We start from the raw sequence: 14,144 nt of genomic DNA on the forward strand, positions 1-14,144 counted from the left end.
GCATGCACTGCTATGACACAGGTTTATACTCACCAATATCTGACAAGTGCTGCAGAAGTTGCCCTTGAAGCTCAGCCAATTCAGCCCTTATCATATCAACCCCTTTAGGTGCGGTGCTCTTTCCCACCACCACACACCCACTTTTCAGTCCCTCCAACATTCCCAATCCCTCATCCTCACTCTGCGATTTCAAAGCCTTTAAATTCTCAATCCTTTTGGCAATTTCTACCTTGTCCCCAGCTTCATTATCATATTGACTCAATTTCAAATTTTGCTGCGTCAACCAATCCCTAAATGCGTCTACTTCTTTGTTATAATCCTGATGCTTCTCGACGCAGTCCTCCAGCCCTTGCAGCAGCTCCTCGGACTTTGCTACAATGCTCGAGAAGAGCAGCTTAATCGATTGTAGATAGGCATTTAAAGACTGATCTTGAGTCTGATCTACCAAATGCTGTGCACGATCGCAAACAGTTTCAACGAGTTGTTGATGAGACATGATTTCCTGGTGCATGATTTTATGATTCTGGAGTTGAGCCCGTTTTTCTTGTAATGTGGACTTCAGTTCAGTGTGCTGCTTCATGCCTTTTTCCACATCCTTAAGCCATTTGGTTAGTTGCTCCTGAGTGGCTGCAAAGTCTGAGAACTGGAGAATGCACTGATCCAGTTTATTGGTGGCTATTTGCAAGTCGTCTCCTAAAGAATCCCAGATTGTTCTGATATTTCTGAGTTGCTGGCGAATTATCTCTCGCCCATCTGGAGATGTGTGAACATAAAGTTTTTCTCCTTTTTCGATAAGATCCTCGAACTCAACACTACGTCTGTTTTTCTCATCTATGAGATTTCGTACTTCATTCTGTCGTTGTTGCAACACATTTAAGTCTCCGACAATGTGGCATAAATCCTGAAGCTGTTCCGCTTTATCTGAAATCCATTGTAAAAATTCTGCATATTCCTTATTAAACTCTGAGTGATCTTTGACAAATCCGTCATAACGTAGAATATTTTCTTTAATTGCGTTTTTCAAGCTCTGGTAGCGAGTGTTGAGTTGCGATACCTTCGCATCGGTTTTTAAGTTCTTGATGGCATCAGTGAAATTTGCAAACTCAGGCTCTTTAGATATAATCTCCTTCTCTAAAACTCTCAATTTATCCAAATGAGTTCTTTTGGCTTCTTCTGTATTTTTTAGACTCTGGTCCTTCACTTGATTCTCCTTGGATTTCAGCCAACTATCCAAAGTATCAACCATCCTTCCGACTTCAGCAAATTGGCTCGAAATAATGTTCAGTTTTTCTTTAGCATCAGTGCAGAGCTCCAAGAACAAATTCCAGGATTTCAGTTGGTCCTGAAAACTGTTGATTAGAGGAGGATGCCCTTCGGGTGCAGTCTGAACCAACACACTTTGGAGCTGAGCTCTGCAAGCTTCAATGATCTTATCCCCTTCGTCTTTTTGGGCCAACAGATTCTCCACAATAGTCAGCTTGCTCTCAGTGGGCTCACTGGAAGACTCGTCAACTAAAAGAGCAGCCTCAGCTGTGAGGGCACTAAGCCAATCATGGCACTTTTCAATAGCTTGATTGTAGGACTCGTGGTTGCTAACGTAATCCTCAGAAAGCTCAATTCGTTTGCTCACATCTGAAGCTAGTTGGTTCACAACCTGAACGTTTTGCTTCAGCTTGTTTTCTGAATCTCCATCAGAAATGCTTAACAATTTTTCTTGAAGTTGTTGCAATATGTTTTTATGCAAGTTTATGTCTTGACCGATGGTTTTGTAGTTGTAGAGGGTCTGTTTCTTTTCTGAGAGAGTTGCGTCGAGTGTAGGTTGGTCAGTGAGCTTCAGATTAATGTCAGTCAGCCATAAGTTGACTTGCTGCAGGCTATCGTCAAATGAATGCCGTTGAGTTAGTGAGTTCTCAACGTTCTTGTAAATTTGATTGACCTGGCCAATCAAGTCCTCAGATCTAGTCCTTAAAGTCCTCAATTCAGTTCTAATCGCATCTCGATTTTCTGGGGTAATTCCGCTAAATAGGGCTTCGCCACTGCTAACAGCTTTGCCCAAAAGCAATTGTCCTTTTTCTTTTTCTGAATTGAACTTCTTTAGCTCCTCTAAAATAGCTTGATTAGGCCTCTGAGATGTTTTTGAGAAGCGTTTCACCTTCTCACCAACATCATCCAACCAATTCTCCAGGTCTTTAACGCTGTTCCTATAGATCTGTTGGTATTTGTCCAGTTCATCCAACTTGCTCAAGTACGTCTGCAAAAACTTGTTCAAAGATTGATATCTACTGTTCAAATGTTGAACGTATTGCGGAACTCTAGTATCAGGGATGTCTTTAATAAGCTCATCGCTGATTGCACTCAGACGATTAATTTCTGGCTGAAAGTTCTGGACTTCTGTTAAGACTCGCTTAATATCCTCTCGTTTTTCAGCCAGACTGTCCAAATCCATCTGCACAGAACTCTCAGATTTCACCTTATTCTCAACATCTTTAAGCCAATTATTGACTTTATCAGCCAAATCTTCGTATTGTCCTTGAATGTCTATGTTCTTGGTAAGAGCCTCTTTCGCCTTATTGAACTCTTGCTTCAAATTGTTCAACTCCAACAGGAGATAATCCTTTTCTGCTGTTAAGAGCCTTAGAGATTCTGGAGACTCTACTTGCCCCAGCATTTTCAAGGAGTTCTCTAGTTCTACCATGCGATTCTGGCAATCGTCTAAAGCAGTATCAATAGCATTAAGAGAGCCAAGTTTGACTTGGAGGTTATATTTATCGCTTGTAGTATCAGGTAAACACCATTGAATTTTCTCTCTTTGAGTTGTAATAATTCGTTGCAGAGCTGCATATTTGTCGTTATGGAACTTCTTTAGGAAGGCTGATAATGCATTATCAACTTTATTAGCGTGAGCCACAATGCCTTTATAGCGCTTCTTCAGAGCTTCTTGTTCTTTTATTGTAGAGCTCTCCCCGAAGTTTGAGTATGTCTCAGTCATGCGTCTAATGTTTTCGTCTATGATTCCCAAATTAGGCTGCTGATTCTCCAAGTCTTTTTCCAAAACTTTGATATTTACCAGCCTTTCCAAAATCTTCACATTATCACCAGAAAAGTCTTCACATTTAATAACCTCCTCTCTCAGAGAGGAAAGAGAGGTACCAACAGTCTTGATGTCATCTCTAATCGCTTTCTCCTGCTTTTCAAATGCTGTGCTGGCCTGTTCTAAGGTACTGGCATTCTCTGCAACAGTTGTAAATTGCTCCTTCAAGACTTTGATGAGAGTTTGAAGAGTGGGAACCTCTTTTCCATCACTGAACTTTACCAACTGCTCGTATTTGTGTGGGATGCTCTGAAATAATCTTTGATGCGCTGGAAGTTCTTCTTTGTATTTTGCCAATCTTGCTGCAGCCACTTCAGTCTCATTAGGTTTCTGAGCCGCTGATACTATAGCGTTATTCTGAGTGCTCAGCCATTGGAGCAAAGTGGTCTTCGTTTCATCAATATGTCTCCAAATTGTGGACTGAGACTCCGTTGAGTTAACTGTTTTGACAATCTTCTCGTATATCTTGGACCAAACGTTATTAACAATCTGCAAATCTCTCTTCACCTCGGACTCAATTCCAGGAATTTTCTCGGTTTTCCTTATTATCGTTTGGCCCTTGCTCTCTACGCGGTCCAGAAGTGTTTTAGTCTTTTTTATGGCATCCTGAGCTTTTTTGGCTTTCTCTGCGTTAACGTTTGCTTGAATTAGATCCTGCGGAGTTTCCAGGCTTTCTACTGATTTATCGATTTTTCCAATTTCAGTAACAATTTGGTCTTTGGACTCTTGAAATTCGTTCCAGGCTTGTATGATATCCGACAAGTGCAATCTTTCCTCTTTTATATCCTCGTTTACTTTGTTCCATTTGCCTTCAATGTCAGACACGGCGTTCTGAATCGGGCCTACTTGCTGAGCATCTTCCTTCATAAGTTGCAAAGCATCGCGTCTCAATTCCTCTTTAGTTGCAGATTTGGCCTGCTGGGATTGAAGGAGATTATTTAGCTTCTCTACAGCATGAGGCAGGTCGCTGGAATGCTTCACAGTGCTTTTGATGGCTTCAAGCTGAGTTTTAGTATTGCCGATCTCAGATAATAATTTCTCCTGCAACTTCGTAAAGTCGTTCCAGTGGGATTTTACTTTCTGCTTTTTCTCTAAGTTATCGGAGAGTTTCGACTTCAAATTAATAGCTTCAATCTCAACTTCTCTGACAATATGTTCTGCAGTTGTGGGTAGTCCCGTCTGCTTATCTAGAATGATCACAGAATGAGTTGCGTCGATTTTAGGCGCCTCTTGCTTCCAACTGATTATTTTCTCTACTATCGTGTTTGATTCTTTGATCATGTCTTTCAATTTCTCGGGAGTGCAATTTTCATTCTCCACCTGATACTTTAAGTGTTTTAACTGATTGACACTATCAGTGTGCCAGTTCAGCAATTCACTCCACTTCTGGAGAGAAGACATTTTGCTTTGAAGATTATGTTCCACTTCCTGATTCACCTGCACCAAGTGACTATACTCGGCATTCAAAGGCTCGTTTTCTTGTTTGGTAGTCTTCAGCGTAATCTCCTTCACATCATCGTAAATTTTCTGCAATAATGGTTGCTTCTCTGCATGTTCCTGCAGTAATGAATGTACATTTTCAATGGCGGATTCGATTTTATTCGCAGGAACCTCATCAAGCTGTGCTGTATTGGCATTCAGAGAATCCAGCCAGTTGCTAAAGTCAGCAACTTGAGCTTGAAAATCATGTCTGGCCAAAATGGCGTCAGAGAGTTGATTGATTTTGCCTCGTACACCTTGAGCAAGGTCTGTGACTTTAGTTTTCAAAGTTTGTATTTGATCTTTGACCACAGAGGCCCCTTCTGGGGCTATTTGGTAGGCGATATTATCTGCGCTTTGAGTTAATGCTATCAGTTTACCTTGCTGCTCTGATACTTCATTATTGAACTGTTTGAGCCGTATTAGCTCTTTTTCTAGTTTATCTACGTCGGTTACAGGTTTCTCACTCAACACTTTCTCATTAGTCGACACCCAGTTTTCCAAGTGCTGGACATTCTTGTCCAGCTCAACCCAACTTGAGATCAACTTCTCCAGTTTATGGCTCCATTGAGTGGTAGTTTCTTGAACGTTGAACAGGCGAGTTCTCACTGAATCTACCTCATCAGGAGAATCCAGTTTGGCAGCCAAAACCTCGATTTCTTTTAATTGCTGCAGCTGCTTTTGGCACTCTTGAGTAAAATTTTTCGTCTCTGATTGAAGCTTTATAGCCTCCTCTAAAGTAGCCGGCTTAGGGAGCCCCGATTGCACCTTCAGCTCTACTTTTTGCACTGCCGGAGCGATTTTCTCTAAACTTGCCTTATAGGTTTTCCAATTTTCTAAATCTTGAGAAACTAATGCTGCCTGACTTTGAACTGAGGATTTAAGCTCACTTACTCTATCTTGTAAGGCAACTATATCGGATTTCAATGTTTGAGCGTCTGCAGATTCTTTTTGGAACGTTTTTGAGGCCTCTTGAGTTAATTGTTCCAGCACAATTTCTTTCTTAGAAATCTCGGATTGTAACAGCTGAGTTTTCTCTACTCTTTCTTCTGGGGCGATATTTGAGTCGCGTACAGAAGATAAGAGCTGCGGAGCTTCTTGTGACGACCATTCTTTAAGCTGCCCTAACTGAGATTGAAAGCTGGTCCATTGAGATTTGTAATGCTGTAAAAGGGCTATTTGCTCTTGGATATTTGTTGTAGTGGTCTCTAAACGTTTTTCTACCTCAAGAACATCCTTCTCCAGTTGGGCCTTTTGGGGAGCAGTGATGTCTTGAGACAATTTTGAGGTTAGTTCCCTCAAAGGTGCTATTTCATTCCGTACCTCTTGCAGATGCTTAACATGCTGCTGTTTGGATATTAAATCTGTAGGAGTGCTTTCAATACTTAGTTGTTTTGAATCTGTTAGATCCCTTTCAACTCTCTCTAATACTTTATTAATATCTCTCCTATGTTCCTGATAAGTTCTATAAGTTTGCTGGGTGGTGACTAATTGTTGTAGTCTTGAGACGCTTTCACTGTAAGTCTGAGTCCAGCCAGACTCAAGGGTCTTAACTTCATCAGCAACGAAACTAGGCGCATGCGCGTCTCTAGTAAGCTCTTTTCCTCTTTGAAGCATGGTCATAACCAGCGGTCTTTGTTCATCTAGGTGTGACACAGTCATCTCTTGATGACGGACACTTTCATCGATTTTCTCCAGTACTTGAGGCTTGTGGGACGTCTGTTCCCGAACTTGTTTAAGCAGTTCGCAAATCTGTCTGACTTCCCGGCGATACGTGTAACACTTAGACATGGTTTCGGTCTTGGTCATGGTAATTTCGAGAGATGGAATCAGATTTTTGTATCTGAGAATGAGGTTTTCTAGGGTCTTTTGTTCAGCAAGGGCTTCGTGCTCAGGGCAATGTGATGCTAGATAATCTAGTGTTTGGACCAGCCATTTCATGTCGTCGCGCTTTTTGTCTGCGTCCTGGCAGATGGACTGAAAATTAAGAAGGAACGTAAAATTGAGATATTGAGACATCAAACGGAGTCGGGTCATATAATCAGGAAAAAAACAATTAGATATATATTTTTACTTACCCTGAAAGCTGCAATTTCCCTTTCAAATTCTTCAGGAGTGTTAACGTCAGTCAAAATGTTCTTTAAGGCACTATCTACTCCGTCCATCCAACGGACCATGTCATTAAACTTCGCCCGATACTGATCCCATTTCTGCGGAATCCTCTCCAGCTGTTGTTGCACGTTATCGATCTTCACATTCACATTGGTCCACTGATGCTCAGCTTTCTCCACGGCTTCCTTCAGGCTCTTGTCCTCAGGACAATTCTGAGAGTAAACCTCAGCTAAATGCTGTAAATTTGCTAAGCTTTGTTTAGTTTCTCTTAACGGGCCTTGAGGTCCGAAAAACTCCTTGTGTCTGGCAATAACAGACTCTACGTTCTCGCTCTTGTTGATTGCCAAGTGTTCGCTCTGAACCTCCTTTTCCAATTCTTTAACGTAATAATTGAACGTGTTCTCATCCAGCCTGAATTCGAGTCTCATTAGGTGCAAGGGAGCGAAAGAGAGAACTTCTCTCCACTTATTTTGAAGGTGGTGGACAGATGAGAGAATAGGTGCATGTTGTTCTTTTGGAAGGCAGTTGCATAACTCTTGCGCACTCTGTACTAAATCGTGAATCCATCTTTCATTGACCGATTCGAAGAAGTTCTTGTGTTCTTCAACAGTGCCTTTATTATCGATGTGCTTCTCAGCAATCAGTTTCTCAGCGCTGTTCAGCCAATTAGAAATAACTCGTTCGCTTTCAGAGAAATTATGCCAACACCTGATAGCTTCCTGCAATCTTTGCTCCCACAGCTGAGCGTTCTGAGTCACATAAGTAAATCTCTCGTTGATTTGATCCAAGTCATCAACCATTTTAATTACATCTGGGTTGTTAGCGTTGTCCACCAGTTTCACTATGTTGGTCAGCATCTTATTTTTGCTCTCCAACATCGACTTATAGTATAAAGTTCTCGTAAAGAAGTGCTTGATTTTGTCCAATTGATCCTTGAGTTGCTCCTTGTCGGCTTCTAAGGTTAGGGCTGTAAGCAATACTTCAGCGTTATCTAACCAAGAGTTGATCTCCTTCTTGCCGCTCTCCAGAGATTCTTGCTGGATGAGCAGCTGGTTGAATAAGTTTATCTGAGCGGGAATCAACGCCCTAACCTTCACTAAAGCCTCCTTCTCTTGCTTCAAAATATTCATCATTTTATCCACCTCATCTCTAGATAAGTCTTGGATGAGAGTCTGAAAGGCTTTGCTGATGTTTTTAAACAAATTTTCAATTTCCTCGACTTCGGATTGTAGTTTTATTAAGTTATCTCTGTGCAGTTTGACCCGGTCCATGGAACCTAGGCAAGGGGTACTCAACACGCCCTCAGCCTTTCTTAACCAGTTAGAGAGGACCTCCACGCCCGCCCTGAAGTCTTTGCGGTTGCGCAATATGTCCCCTGCGTGGCTGTATTTGTTGACATAAGGGTAGATTTTGTCCCATCTGTCCGTCATGTTCTGATAAGCATCTCTGAGTTCTAATGAGATGCCGTCCTCTACTGTGGCCATAAGGAAGCTGACAGTGTCCCCTAGGAGTTGGTATTTGTCTCTGAAATATTTATTATTTGTTTAGAATGTGTGGTAGAATTTGAAGACATTAATGTACCGATATACTGTGATGTCTTGGAAGAACTCCATTTTTTCCTCTTCATCCAGGTTGATGGCTTTTTCCGCTTGATTCAGCCAGTCGCCGAACTCAGGTGCCAGGGAGTCCCAGCGTTTCCAGTATGCTACCACTTCTTCAAGCATGCTTTGAACACACCTCAATTCCATGGAAACGTTCTTCCATCTTTCAGCGGTATCTCGCATAAAGCTGTCAATTTCCATTGACTCTTTCTTATCTGTAAATTTAAAAAAACTTGAACAAGCTGCATTTGGACTCTAGGAATCTGACGGTAAGTAAAGAAAGCTCAGGGCATGCGAGGAAACAGGAGGTCAGTGATGACTTACCAATATTTCCGTCACGTTTGTATTCATCTATAACAGCCTGCATATCACGGAAAGCTTTGTTGAACTCCTGGAAAATGTGGTTTTTGGATACGAAATTACGGTATTGGTCGAGCAACTGGACGACTTTATCGACCCGTCCATATTTGGCAGTCCACGCTCGGAGTTTGGTTTCGGTAAGTTGCAAAAATGCAATAAGGCAACACTGGAAAAAAAGCAAAAGCTCTAACTTTCGATACTTTTAAGTAATTTTTATCGTCAAGTACCGAACAGCTCTATGTTCTTAGACCATGTCAATGATCTTCTCCAACTTACTTTATGTTCAAGGAACTTAAGTCTCACTCGTCTTTGGGCAGCTTTAGGTCCAACATCGTTCAGTCTTTCAGCCATATTACTTAACTGATCAGAAGGCACTTGATTAGCTAAAGGACTCTGATAGGCCTGCATGAACTTCTGCTGCATGGCAGGCAAGTCCACGAAGAACGCCTTGTGTTCTTCCAATTTTCTGCTAATAATCGTCGCTGTTTCTTCGTTCATCACATCGGGAATTTCATCGCAATACAGAAGCTTTTCAGCCCTTGCCAGCCATTCTCCCACGACCCTCAGGTCTCCAGGTAAGGTGGAGTCTAACAGCCACAGCCAAAAGAGCAACTGCTTCCGCAACTTGTCCCACAGTTTCGTTATATCGAACCAAGACTCTTTGGCTATGGAAATCGGGCTTTGAGACTCTATCAGATGCTTTAGTTTGTTGTAGAGTCGGGATTTGTCGTCCACCTCTGCCTTGAAAGCTGCGTACTCAAGGTAGTTTTCAGGGAGGGAGTTGGTTTGCTGTAAGTGATCTAAGTACTGAGTCTTCTTGATTAGCCAGGAGAGAAGGTCACTGTACTGTTCTTGGATGGCTACAATGGCGTCTGGGCCTGTAGCTTTAGGTTCAGGATATCTGTGACAATAAAATGGTTTATCGTGAATGCTCAGGAAGAGGAAGATACGAAGTACCTGTGTAAAAATTGTGCAACATAAGTCATAATAGATTTCTCATCGGGTTTGGGGACATCCACGTCCACAGGATCCAGTATTTTTGGTATACCCAATTCGGATTCAGCAACATCGAAAGCAGTCTCTAGTCTGGCTCGATTGGACGCCTTCTTTAGTTCGGCAATGTTGACGAGATTCTTCTTAATGGCGTCGATAATTGCAAGAAAAGCGATGCCGTCTCTCCAACTGGCACCGAAGTCTTTGACTTCAATTCCTTCAGTAACAGAAATATTATCAATAATTTTTCTTAACTTTAATGTACTTCAACCCACCTGCATCATCAGGCAAGGCGTTAGCCACCCAATTAAGTAGCGTTTTTCTGGCACCTTGCTTCCATTTGTCTCTGGACGAGGTAGTACCAGCGCTCTCCAAACTGCTGCTACTGCCCCAATGGGCCAGATATTCTAAGTTTCTAGTGTTTTCTTCAATCTAAGTAAATGTTTGAATAGATTGTTAGGGGTAAGTTTCGTGTAATCAGATTTTTAGGGTCAGAATCGAAAATTAGTTAATGGAAAATGAACCCAATTATATAACGTCGTGAAAGCTACTGGACAACGAAAATTGCACGGAACCAATTTTAGAACAGAATTTGACGCTCTAAAAACATAAAGCGGTTCAATGAATTTCAAAAATTGTAATTTGATCATTTGTTGAGAGATTAAGACGGTTACTACGAGAGATTTTTTAAGGCAAATAAAATTTTCCCCTTCGAGTTCCTGAGATATCGACGGCCAAGATTTGAAGTGCGCCAAAAATAGGTCACAAAGCCCCGTCCGTTTTGTTTCGTTTTCAAAATCGCGAAAATAGGTATCAAAGTGATCTGTATCTGAGGACCTCAAAGAGACATTACAATCCGGTTTTGCAGCAATTATTCCGCCACCAGCCAAGGTATCGAACGTGTTACAACATCTCTCGACATGGAGCACTCATTTCCATATTCCCATGGAAGAGGCTCTTGTGCGTCTGAAAATTGTCGAAATTTTGAATATTCAGAATGACACGGCTTGAAATCGCGTCACAACAATCCTCTAAGCCGCCCTGGGGCTTCAGGGATTCAAATTTAATGCTAAAATTGATCTGGCTGTCGTCATGTGACCAGCAGTCTATGTGAGTTTTTAAGAGGTAAATACTAAATTACAGCTTTAGAGCTCCAATAAGCTGGTGTACCTACTTCTACTTACCAGTATATAAGCCCATTCTTTACGAAGCTTATAAAAAATTCCATTGGTTAATAACAGTGCAATGCAAATACAAAAAAAACTACTGTAAATTAACACTAACAATATAACTGGTTTGGTTATTTTAGTACGTAGAGGAAGCTATTTTTCGTTGTATTAACAAATATTAAAAATATCATATTACTTTTAGTTGAGCTCGAGGAAAGAACATCATAAAAGTTTATTTTTGTCATTTTAAGCGAATTCTGAAGATATATTTTTAATTTTCCCATATGATCGACCGTTATCGGTCTGAAAGATAACCTCGAGCTCGTTATAAGGGCTAATCTACGTTCTCGAGCATTCTGTTAATCTACTCTAAGAGGCGACATAGCTACATGAAGATGTGTCTTCTGGATACGAAATTTTAGTGTTATTACCTGGAAATACAATATGATGGTCCATATAAGTCCCAGAACAACGGGTGGTCTCCCATCCACCACATCGCTGGCGTTGATATTGACTAACTTTATTCGTTTGCTTTGTAGAAAGCGAAGAGCTGTATTGGCATTGCTGAGGAAGTGAGGTCTACGGAGGACTCGGCCCCTCTCCACGGGCTAAATAATTTTCCGTGTAAGATAAAACAAAAAAAAACTATGAGGCACCCACCAGTCTTTCTCCAGATAACACTTCAAGCAGAGCAAGCAACCTGGTTCCATCCTTCAAGTCTTCTATTAAATCTTCTACTTTTAACGGAGGGACTCTCTAGAAGTGGAAAGAGACGAAGAGCGTTAAAACAATGATAAACTCAATTTGAATTATTTAGGCACAAAAAATTCAAATGACCTTATTAAAGAATCAAAATAGGGCAAGGGACGCAAAACACATTTCCCAGTTAAAATTCGAATCATTCATCATGAAATTTGGCACGGGACCACTTTCCCTGCACTTTAAATATCGCCGCAATAGTACGAGGTATATCTAGAAATGTATCTTGATGATGTAAGAATTGCTGGTTAATTCGAAACTCTCGACAACCGAGGCAATTAATGAATGAAGCTCCTTGATGGGATCTAGACACGGATATTTCGGTACCAATCGGCAGCTGAAACTAGGCCCGTCATCAAACCCCCTTGACATCGGGATGTCGTGACTGCCTAGAGGAATCGATACACGGTAGTTTTCCAAATGCCATAAGTCATGACGTGGTTTGAGTTCATGATTTCCACCCTAAGCAGATGAAGCAAAATAACGTCAACAGTTATTTCTGTAAGGTCCGGTTTTTCGGACTCCTGGTAACTTTAACCGCTAGATAATGTCCACGGAACTTTAGAATTTGACAAATGCTCTACTCTAATTTCGTCACTTATGCGGAAATTGTCTTGTTGGCAAAGTTGGTGGGAATCTAAAAAATAGACCGGATCTAATATCGAAAAACCCAAGTCTAGATGGCTTTTCCAAGAGGATTATTTTCATAGGAACAATGAAAAATTAGGGCGCGTTGTTGGTTAATTTCGCAGTTTCCCTGGAAATTGTCTCATTCTTAAGTTATCGCAACTTTCATCTATATGCCCCTAAAGGCGAAATTATTAATGCGGCGTCAACTTTAACTACACGGTTATTGCCATAGACATGCTGAATAGAGCGTGGATACGGGTAAGATTCTTGGCTCCTAGGGAATCTACCTTGATTGGCTTCGCCCTTAGAATGCGTTGTCTAAAGCACTCTATCTGAGGGAGAAGGATCGTTTTCAATCCCCCTAAACGAGTTGTTCGTTGTACGAAATAAAATGAAAAGATGAAAGAAAGTCAGTTATCTTACATCTTCTTTGAAACAATTAGTTGAAAATGACAATTGACCGTTTATTCGTTTCTTTATTTGAGAAAGAACTGTCGTTTCAAATTCTTTGATCTCGGTAGTAGTTTATTCAAAAAACAAAACAGACGAAAAATTACATACACTGACTTTCAAAAAAACCGCAACACCAAGAAGAACGCATTAAAATTTTAGTATGATTTTAGACTTGTAAAGAGAAAAAAATGATAAAAATTTCAAGTTCGTATTTTAATGCGATATGAAGTTTTTCTTTACTTTTTTATCTGTGACGATCGTTCTTTTTGCAAATTTTTTTACAGGCGAATAGCGATAAAGGTATTATTGTTAGTACCATATTGAAGGTGTGGTAGTGCAAAATGCCTCGTGTACGCCAAAATGCAATTTATCGGCAGTCAACTCCCTTTGAAAGGGGAAGAATTGTTGGTATGCACGAGGCAGGTTTACCTTTCCGCGAAATTGCGCGTAGATTGGATCGAAACGCATCAACAGTGCTAAGAGTTTGGAGAGATTGGTCTAACGAAGGGTCAGTAAATCGTCATCGTGGTAGTGACCGTCCAAGAATGACGAACCGACGCGAAGACCGGCGACTTCGTCGTTCAGCGACAGGCGCCCCGTTTGAAACAATTCCGTCTCTTGGTGCTAACTGGGTAGCCACCCTAAATCGAAGGGTCTCCCTTGGTACGATGTATCGCAGAATTCGAAGTTTTGGACTAAATTCATATCGTCCTATGCTTCGGCTTCCATTATCACGAAACCACAGGGTGGCCCGACTGGAGTGGTGTCGTCTGAGAGTGCAATGGGTGGAGGAGTGGAGAAGAATCGTGTCCAGTGATGAGAGCCGATTTTGTTTATGGCGATCTGATGGACGGTTACGTGTTAGAAGACGCAGAGGAGAGCGATTAAATTTGGACTTTTTGGAAAGGCGTCATTCTGGTTTAACACCAAGTGTCATGGTTTGGGATGCCATCCAGTATGGTAGTCGGTCTCCTCTTGTTTTCATTTATGATAGATTAAATGCTCAGAGGTGCATTAATAGTGTCTTAGAACCGGTTCTTGTACCGTACATGTACGACCATCGTGGAAGCACATTTTAACAAGATAATGCGCGACCACATGTAGCCAACGATACTTTGAGGTATTTGGAAGCTGAAAATTTAGATACTTTGCCTTGATCAGCTCGGTCTCCAGATTTGTCCCCAATAGAGCATGTATGGGATATAATGGGTCGGAGACTTCAACGTTTAGCTCGCCTTCCAGAAACCATAGATGAACTCCGCGAGCAGGTGCAGATTGCCTGGGATACAATACCACAGGAAGATATTGACAATTTAATTTTAAGCACGCCACGTCGCTTACAGGAATGTATTAATTTAAGAGGAGATACCACCCATTATTAAATTATTATTAAATTTTTTCACTTATTCACAATAATGTTCTTTTGATATTTTGATCGTTTTTATCTATTACCCGACCCAACGTAATGCCAGAATTTCAAACGTGTACGATGTGTTC

General features: G+C 41.2%; 1 protein-coding gene across 10 annotated transcripts in view; it reads right to left on the minus strand.

Moving 5' to 3' along the window:
• Nucleotides 1-14,144, minus strand: part of Msp300 (Muscle-specific protein 300 kDa) — a 135,175-nt gene that overhangs the window by 81,222 nt on the left and 39,809 nt on the right. For 7 of the 10 annotated variants that reach the window (XM_066301872.1, XM_066301853.1, XM_066301862.1 and 4 more), the window contains exons 4-13: nt 11,466-11,561; nt 11,237-11,413; nt 10,821-10,847; nt 9,912-10,068; nt 9,601-9,853; nt 8,920-9,544; nt 8,608-8,809; nt 8,264-8,498; nt 6,649-8,206; nt 34-6,547 (exon numbers count right to left, since the gene is read on the minus strand). In XM_066301872.1, the coding sequence (XP_066157969.1) occupies nt 34-6,547; nt 6,649-8,206; nt 8,264-8,498; nt 8,608-8,809; nt 8,920-9,544; nt 9,601-9,853; nt 9,912-10,068; nt 10,821-10,847; nt 11,237-11,413; nt 11,466-11,561 (9,844 nt within the window). The remainder of the gene's footprint in view (nt 1-33; nt 6,548-6,648; nt 8,207-8,263; nt 8,499-8,607; nt 8,810-8,919; nt 9,545-9,600; nt 9,854-9,911; nt 10,069-10,820; nt 10,848-11,236; nt 11,414-11,465; nt 11,562-14,144) is intronic. The other 3 variants (XM_066301833.1, XM_066301905.1, XM_066301897.1) reach the window with 1 other exon arrangement.

Source organism: Euwallacea fornicatus, chromosome 1, assembly GCF_040115645.1.
Source record: "Euwallacea fornicatus isolate EFF26 chromosome 1, ASM4011564v1, whole genome shotgun sequence".
Taxonomy (NCBI): Eukaryota; Metazoa; Arthropoda; class Insecta; order Coleoptera; family Curculionidae; genus Euwallacea; species Euwallacea fornicatus.